An 8,717-nucleotide genomic window follows, 5' to 3' on the forward strand; every position below is an offset into this window, starting at 1 on the left:
AGAGACAGCTCAGTTGCTAATAATTGGAGAATTAGGTGAAATATATCGATACAAGAAATACTTAATTCTCATCATAAACAGAGAATATACAGAAATTCATTGGAAGCATACATTTAAAGAATTATGAGGGAGAGGGATAAATTACGTGTATGAGATTAACAGATATGCACTACTATATATAAAATATATAAACAACAAGGATTTACTGTATAACACAGGGAACTATATTCAGTATCTTGTAATAACCTATCATGGAAAAGAATCTGAAAAAAAATATAACTGAATCACTTTGCTGTACACCTGAAACTAACACAATACTGTAAATCAACTATACTTCAGTTTAAAAAAAGAATTATAAAAAGTGAAACATGAAACAATATATAAATACAGCTGAAGAAATATGTTATGTTAGTCATTAAGGATCAAAAGAAACACTGGAATAAAACAATGTTATATCTCATAGGAAAGAAAAGTAGAAGAAAATAAGTGACAGGGTAGGATTATTGTATTTATTTTTTTCATTTTGTTTTTATTTTTACATTTTTCTTTAATTTGCATATCCTATGTATTACTCTGATTAAGAAAATGGTACTAAGTATATGGGTTATTTTCCCCCCCAAAATGGACTCTTTTTTTTTTTTTGCGGTACGCGGGCCTCTCGCCGCTGTGGTCTCTCCCCCTGCGGAGCACAGGCTCCGGATGCGCAGGCTCAGCGGCCACGGCTCATGGGCCCAGCCAATCCGCGGCACGTGGGACCCTCCCGGACCGGGGCATGAACCCACGCCCCCTGCATCGGCAGGCGGACTCTCAACCACTGCACCAGCAGGGAAGCCCCCAAAATGAACTTTTTAAATTAAAAATTCTCTGTCTAATGCTCTAAATCTTTTTTCTCCTCTGGGATCCCTAAATCCACTTTTCATTTTCACGCCCTGCTTGGTACCCCTAGAGCAGGGTTTCTCTCCAGTGGCACTGCTGACATTTGGACTGGATCATCCTTTGTTGTGGAGGCTGTCCTGTGCTTTGTAGGGTTAGCAGCATCCCTGGCCTCATCCACTAGATGCCAGTACCCTCCCCCACCTCCCTGTCCCCAGTTTTATTATTATTTTTTTATAAATTTATTTATTTATTTATTTTTGGCTGCGTTGGGTCTTCATTGTTGCATGCTGGCTTTTTCCAGTTGCAGCGAGCGGGGACTACTCTTCGTTGTGGTGCCTGGACTTCTCATTGCGGTGGCTTCTCTTGTTGCAGAGCACAGGCTCTAGGCACGCGGGCTCAGTAGTTGTGGTGCGCGGGCTCTAGAGCGCAGGCTCAGTAGTTGTGGTGCACAGGCCCAGTTGCTCCACGGCATCTGGGATCTTCCCGGACCAGGAATCGAACCTGTGTCCCCTGCATTGGCAGGTGGATTCTTAACCACTGCGCTGCCAGGGAAGTCCCCCCTGCCTCCAGTTTTAATAAGCAAAATTATCCCCAGACATGGCCAAATGTCCCCTAGCGGGCAAAATGGCCCTGAGTTGAGAACCAGTGCCTCAAGAGTCCTGGGCACTAAAATCTAATTGTTCAGCGTGGTATACTATATACACTATGGATTCTTCAGCATCCCTTTCATGCCTTCGGAAAGGAGTGGGAAGACTGAACCAGTCAAATTGTTTCTAAGTATTCGGAATGCTTGACTTAACTAGATTGTCCCTAAAAGTAGCCTCAATCTGAATAAATTATGTTCTTGTCCTTGGACCTTTGTTCACTGAGGAAAATCCAAATGGAATTGCAGCACGACTTCAAAGTGTCTCAAGATTTTAAGTCTAGCTGTGTGCAGAGTATGCATCCAAAAGAACTTCTGACTTTTAACAAAAGCGTGTTTGGTGTTTAAGAAGTTCATGCCTAGGTGGACAGACTATCTCAACGTGAGGTCACCTGGCCACGTAACACACTCTGCTTTCTTTCTGCACACAATATCAGAAGCTGAAAATTTTGCTGATTCTATTTAATGTGGTCCTTTGATTTTTTTTTTTCTCTTTACATGCTAGTTATGGATTTGTCTAACTGCCTTTGAAAATAACAAGCTACAGTTCAAATAATTTGTTTGGCAAGTTTTGGGCATGCCATCTGATGGATACTAATTCTTCTGAACCTAAAATAGGAGCAGCAGATAACTTGCCACCCTGCCTTCTTGGTCTTGTAGCTGCCACGCGCCGTGGGTACCCAGACATTCAGTGGTGCTGGTCTCCTCAAGATGTTCAACAAAGCCACAGATGCAGTCAGCAAAATGACCATCAAGATGAATGAATCAGACATTGTGAGTAGCCCTGTGCCTCTCAGCTTTCCCTACCCCCTCAGGCTTATGGGTCAGAAGCCTTGAGGAGTCCTGAAATTTCTGAGATTAGAGACTTTCTTTTTATGATAATTCAGTCCCTTTAAAAAACAAACAAACAAAAAAACTGCTAAGGAAAGACTGCTCTACACCTGTATGAGTAGCCTCCTTTAAAGCTCTGGGCCTGTGTGTTTCAGTGGTTTGAGGAGAAGCTCCAGGAGGTAGAGTGTGAGGAACAGCGCTTACGGAAACTGCATGCCGTTGTAGAAACTCTAGTCAACCACAGGAAAGGTAACAAACCTCCAAAATGCACTTGGAACTGGGGGAAACTGATGTCTCCAGTGAGCTGGAGATGGGAGGGTATGCTGTTCCCAAGCCTCTCAGCCATTCAAGTTGAAATTCTCAGCCCACCTGGTCCTTGATGTTCTTATCGAAAAGATATGCCCTGCATCTCCTGGCAAGAAACATGACTCCACCACTGAGGACATTGTACTCTTTACCTGGGAGAGGTACAGGGAAGCCATCCCAGTTACAGCTTGACCTGGGATGTAGGCTTCTGTTGGTGGCATTTGAGTTGGTGGCTTATATCCAAAATGATGTTACATGCCTTAGCTACATGGTCCAATGAGCAATATGTAAATGCGGGAAACCATATATGTCTCTTAACCCTTCTTCACCTTTCTTTGGTGAGATTTACTTAAGAGCTAGTGAAATTTGCCAAGTTTGAATGCTTTCCTTTTCTGCCTTAAACATGCTGATAATCAGAACTCTAAACAGGCAGAAAACCATTAGAATGAGGGCAATGTAAGGGTTGGCAAAATATGACCCAGCCCATGGGCTGTATCTGGCCATGGGCCTATTGCTCTGGGTTGGGAATGGTTTTTACGTTTTTAAAGAGATGGGGAGGGGGGGCGGGGAGAGTGCACCAAAGCTTAAAATACAACAAAGTTGTCCTGCTCTGCCGCATGCAAAACTATGCAGTGTGCATACACTCACTCTTGCAGAAGGCTGCTTACCACAAGCTCTAATGTAAAAATCAGAATCATGCCATTGGCCTGTTTTTATTAACTGGCCCCTGGTTCTCCAGGAATATTGGAGCTGCTTCTTCCAAGTAAGCCTAACCTAGGGAAACTAAGATCAGCAGTTACCTCTCCCTGCTCAAGTGACCGAGCTGCATTGCCCTCACTTTCTGAATACAGTTAGCTGTGGTGTAAGTGACTAGGTTACAGAGCCCACAGTTGCCAGACACGCGGGGGCCAGCATTGCTAAGGCACCCATTGCAATGCCAGCCGACTTGTCCCTTTTCCTTGGGAGATCAGAGGCCTCTGCTATCTTCCTCCTTCCAGAGCTAGCGCTGAACACATCCCAGTTTGCAAAGAGTCTCGCCATGCTCGGGAGCTCTGAGGACAACACAGCATTGTCACGGGCACTCTCCCAGCTGGCTGAGGTGGAAGAAAAGATCGAGCAGCTCCACCAGGAACAGGCCAACAATGACTTCTTCCTCCTTGCTGAGCTCCTGAGTGACTATATTCGCCTCCTGGCCATAGTCCGTGTAAGCGTCTCATTCCTTTCCTCTTTCTCCTCCACTTGATTTAATTTGTCTTTTCCTTTGCTCTTCCCGTTCCCAAGATGGTTTCATCCATTATAGCTCGAAATAATTTTTTCTGCTCTCAAAAGAGAAGGTGTCTCGTAAACCAAAAGTCCATTAAACTTTTAGTTATCACTGAGTCACGTTGAGGCCCACAGCCAGTTTTTTAAATGAATTTGGAGAAAAGACCACTCTTGAATTTCCAAGTAGGGCCCTCCTTATTGTTGAAGCTGGACAGTATCCTCTATGCTCCTTTCTTCAAGCAAGGTTTATTACAGACCTGCGGTCTTGTCCCCCTGGAGCAATGACTTCCTCAGTCCTTTGGTGTTTGCCTCCTTAACAGTAAGCGGCGGCTTTGCCCTGGCAAGAGCTCTTGCTGGCTTCCACTTGTCCCTCCAATGTGGGCAGTCAGGTAACTAAACAGAACTGGCTTGGCACTGGCTGCATGGAGGAGTGTGGCCAGGGGGCCAAGAGAGCTTGTCACCAGAGCCCTCTGTGAGCTTTGCTGACCGCACCGGTAGAAACACTGCAGCCTGCCCCTCAGGTCGAGCACCTCACCTTCTCTTCTGGTGACCAGGGCACTCTGGTTTCCCCTGACCTTTCAGAGTGGCCAAGGAAGCTTCACCGGGCAGTGATATTAGCTCTCACATGGCCTCCCTGAGACAGAGGAAAGAGCCAAGAGGGAGCCTGGCGCCTGCCCTAAAAGGGCCTGAGTCTGCCCGACCCAGGTTGGGACCAGAATGTATGAGCCTCTGAGTTGGAGCAGAGCCACCTCCACTCCCCGTCCCCAACCTCGCCCTTGCCAGAGAGCTCCTGTATTGTCAAGAGCCAAGCTGCACCCAGGACTCTCATTTCCTCCGTGGTAGAGGTGCTTAATATAGCCTGTGAGGTTGCTCATTGTCCTCTCCCCTTGCTGTTTGCTTTGCTGCTAACTCCAGAGTGATAAGAGGCTGAAAAAATAACCTGCTTGGGAGTTTTTGGAACTGGTCAGACTACTTAGACTGGAGAGCCGTCCCAGGGAAGGGTTCTCTCTGGGGAAGCTTTCAGAGAGAAGTATTGTTTGGGGTCTCTGGAGAACTCGGCACTTGGATATGACCTTCAAGCCAGGTGAGCCAGTATGGACAGGGGTGAGGGAGGCCTAGCTGGGGCAGCTCGCCTTAGAGCACAGAACTGCAAGCTGGTCTTTTTTCAGAGATCCCTCACCTGCCCTCCTCGTAATCATGAGCTAGCTGTGGGGTTGGAGAGATGAACAGATGTTTCTTTTCTGCTGAACCTGCAGCTGTACCACAGTTAGCCCGGGGGGTTAGGTTGGATTTGAGGTCACCCTTTACCTAATCCTTTGACATTCAGCTGTTTAGAAATTGAGGTGAGCAGCAGTGACAATGCGGGGGAAGGTAACTTTGGTGTCATTTCACTCCCTAAGGCTCAAGTCTCGGCAAAGGCCTGCACTAAGGAGGCCTAGAAAACATCCAGGGATCTCTTGTAGGGAAGGGGAGCAGGAGGAGCAGGGCTGGGAGGCTGCCCCAGACGCAGGTCTTTCATCCAGGCCTCTTGAAGCCTACAAAGCCAGTGGTGGTGCAGGATGGTTTTGTTAGGCCAAACAGCTATCCTCTGGAAACGCTGATTGTGGTCAAGGAGCTAGAAACATGGAAAACCAGCAGGTGGACTTTGGAGAGCTTCTTGGGGGCCTTGATAGCCTAGAACAGTTGAATGTATGGATGAGATGAAAGCAGTGTGTCCCTGTGGTAGGTTTAAGTGTTTATTTAAAGATCTGTTAAGCTCACCCTGTATATTGTTCGGGTATCAGTTTAAAGTTTGCTTCCTTAGGTTGGCCTTCCCTGATGTATCTCCCAGGCTAAGCTAGATCCCCAGTTTTATTACAGTACTGTGCTTGTTTTCTCTGTACTCTGCATACTTATAATTACTTATTGGCAATTAGTAGTACAGTGTCAGCCTTTCCTGTTAGATTACAAGCTCCATGAAAGCAGGCCCATGTGTTTCATTCCCCATTGTATTCTTAGCTCCTGGCACATGGCAGACACTTAGGGAAAGTGTGTAGACTCGTGAACTGACTGATCTGAGAGAGGCAGTTCCAAAGCCATAGGACTGGGCACCAGCATCAGGCCACCTACTGTGCTCCCAGCCCTCCAGCCTTGGGAGTAGCATGAAGCAGCATGGCGCTGGCCCACTGGATCCTTGGAGAGGAGTCTTACCCAAGCTTGTGCTTTTGGATGTTAAACTTCCAGCTGGGCACTAACACGTGGCTGCAGAACCCGCTCTTGCTCGGTCCTTCCCTAGCACAGCTGCTGGGAGAGCCCCCCAAGGCAGAGCCAGCAGAGCTCCTGAAGGGCTGGTTGTGCTCTTCCCCAACCTCCACCTTCACAGGCCGCCTTTGACCAGCGCATGAAGATGTGGCAGCGCTGGCAGGATGCTCAGGCCACACTGCAGAAGAAGCGGGAGGCTGAGGCTCGGCTGCTGTGGGCCAACAAGCCTGACAAGCTGCAACAGGCCAAGGATGAGATTGTAGAGGTGAGGCCCCCGAGGCAGCCCAGCAGGGGTGTTCTGCCGGCTCCTGAATGAGCCTGGGTCCCCTCCCACCCAGATGCTTAGAACCCCACAGCAGGCAAGAGAACTGATTGAGTCTAAAGGACAGCTGCTGGGGAAGCCTCTGAGAATGATCCAGGCTTGCCATGAGACCTGGCCCTCCTTCTCCTTTCCTGTTCCACTCAAACTTGCCAAATTAGAATCTCTGCAGGAGCAGTCCTGGCTGGGTCTTTGAAAAGCTCCAAGATGATTCAGATGTGCCCCCTCGGTGAGAACTAAATTCATTTCTGTGGGGCTCCCAGCTTTGCTGGCGAATACCTAAACCAGAGCCTCTGGGGTACCAGAGCTTTCTTAGGAACCAGGCTTGGCCTGAGGCACGCGGCATCTCTTTCCCAGCCAGCCTGAAAGATGGCCTTCTACTGGACTCTGGCTGAATCTCCATATCTAGTCTTACCCAGAGGGACAGACAAATGCCAATTGAGGTCTCAGATACAGAATTTCTATTCAAAGGTAAAGACTTAATACCATAATATATTAAGTGATCCTTTCTTTCCTTTTCTTCCCAGTGGGAGTCTCGGGTGACTCAGTATGAAAGGGACTTTGAAAGGATTTCAACTGTGGTCCGAAAAGAAGTGATACGGTTTGAGGTGAGATAGAAGATCCTACTTCTCACAAGTGTGCAGTGCCTGGTTTAGTAACATTGTTGGTTTTGTCCAAGTCTCTATTGAGTAGGGAGACAGATGGCGGTGCCAGTGACTTGGTAGCTGTTGTGAACAGGCGTGGCCGCCTGTGTGTGTGTGTGTGTGTGTTCATGTTCGTGTGTTTGTTCCTGAGGCAAAGTGGCTGTCCTACACTTGTTGCTGGACCAGAGCACAAAACAAAGCTTGCAGCTGTCATAAACCTTCTACTCCCCTTCCCCACCCTGCCACCATTCAAGAAAACCTTGCAAGAGGCTATTTGGCTGGAAATTATAGCCAATCCAGCTGCTGCCTCTACTTTATGAGGCTGTGCTCAGCCTTGGTCAGCAAAAAACATCAGCACCCTATCAAGAGGGGAAGGAGCAACTGTCTGGATGGTCAGTGTAGAATCCTGTCTCCTTTAGAAAGAGAAATCCAAGGACTTCAAAAACCACGTGATCAAGTACCTTGAGACACTCCTGTATTCACAGCAGCAGGTATGTAACTTATGCATGGCTTTCATCCTCTCTTGCTTGCTCTGAAGGCCAGCTGCCTACTTATGGCTTTGGTGACAGGATGATCTGGCCCTGCTTCAGAGGGGCTGGGCCCTGCTTAATCAATACTTGAAAGTAGGTCCTGGTTCTCTAACGTGGCGCATCCAGTAGGGTCTCTTCCTAAGCAGGATTGCCCTAATCCTATAATGAGTTAGTTCTTAAGAACAAACCCCAGCTCTCCTCTCCTTATAACCCCGTGATACCACCTAACCCTCTTGAGGCTGAGGCCCCAATCAGTATGTGAAACAGTGGCTGCCTGTGAGGAGCTGACTGAGCTGAGCCAAGCTGTGGCCCCCATGGGGGTACTTCCTCCAGGGTAGAACCAGAACTGTCTTCAGATATTGCCCTTGCACTTGATGCTTCCCTCAGTCTAGAGAGGTAAGGGCAGTGTGGCTGGCTGGCCAATCTGTCCCAAGGTCCACTGTCAGCGAAGCCATTTCCTCAGCTTGGCCTTAGCCCAGGCCTCCCTGTGGGTGGCTGAGGCACTTGGGAGAGTGCCCTGGCACTGTGCCTGTTCCCCTTCCAGGCTCAGGCTCTGCCACTAAATGGGGACACTTGCTTACTGACCCCACTTCTTTGCAGCTGGCAAAGTACTGGGAAGCCTTCCTTCCTGAGGCAAAGGCCATCTCCTAATGGACCAAGGACACCAGAGTCCACCTGCCTGACGCTGCCTTTTTATACACTGTCCTCCTCCACCTCTGCTGGACCCCAGTGATGCATCCTGCCTAGCCTGGACTTCACCCCTTCCTCCCTGCCCCCATGGCCAAGCTGTCCCCAGTCACTCTAACCAGTCCTACATTTAGCTTCCATATATATTTTCTTACCTGAGAGAATAGTTTCTTGCTTTAAGCAAAAAACCTATACTAGATGGTGGAATTATGGGATAGGGGTGGAGTATTGATATAAATATATAAATACAAATGTATATTTTTCAGGATGTGGTTAGGAACTGGGAATAACATTTTCTGTTACTCCTGATGGTGCCATGAAAAGATTATGTAATAAAATACTTTAAAATCGGGTCACATGACTCAGAATGGTGGTGC

General features: G+C 47.9%; 1 protein-coding gene across 2 annotated transcripts in view; it reads left to right on the plus strand.

The window, feature by feature from the left end:
* SNX1 (sorting nexin 1) overlaps window positions 1–8,693 on the plus strand; it is a 35,959-nt gene extending 27,266 nt beyond the window's left edge. The window contains exons 9-15 of one of the 2 annotated variants that reach the window (XM_067749932.1): window positions 2,180–2,293; window positions 2,506–2,599; window positions 3,655–3,860; window positions 6,282–6,425; window positions 7,007–7,087; window positions 7,526–7,614; window positions 8,254–8,693. In XM_067749932.1, coding sequence (XP_067606033.1) covers window positions 2,180–2,293; window positions 2,506–2,599; window positions 3,655–3,860; window positions 6,282–6,425; window positions 7,007–7,087; window positions 7,526–7,576 — 690 coding nt within the window. In that variant the 3' untranslated portion in view covers window positions 7,577–7,614; window positions 8,254–8,693. The remainder of the gene's footprint in view (window positions 1–2,179; window positions 2,294–2,505; window positions 2,600–3,654; window positions 3,861–6,281; window positions 6,426–7,006; window positions 7,088–7,525; window positions 7,615–8,253) is intronic. The other variant, XM_067749925.1, reaches the window with a different exon arrangement.
* The last annotated feature ends 24 nt before the right edge of the window (window positions 8,694–8,717 follow it).

Source organism: Pseudorca crassidens, chromosome 1, assembly GCF_039906515.1.
Source record: "Pseudorca crassidens isolate mPseCra1 chromosome 1, mPseCra1.hap1, whole genome shotgun sequence".
Taxonomy (NCBI): domain Eukaryota; kingdom Metazoa; phylum Chordata; class Mammalia; order Artiodactyla; family Delphinidae; genus Pseudorca; species Pseudorca crassidens.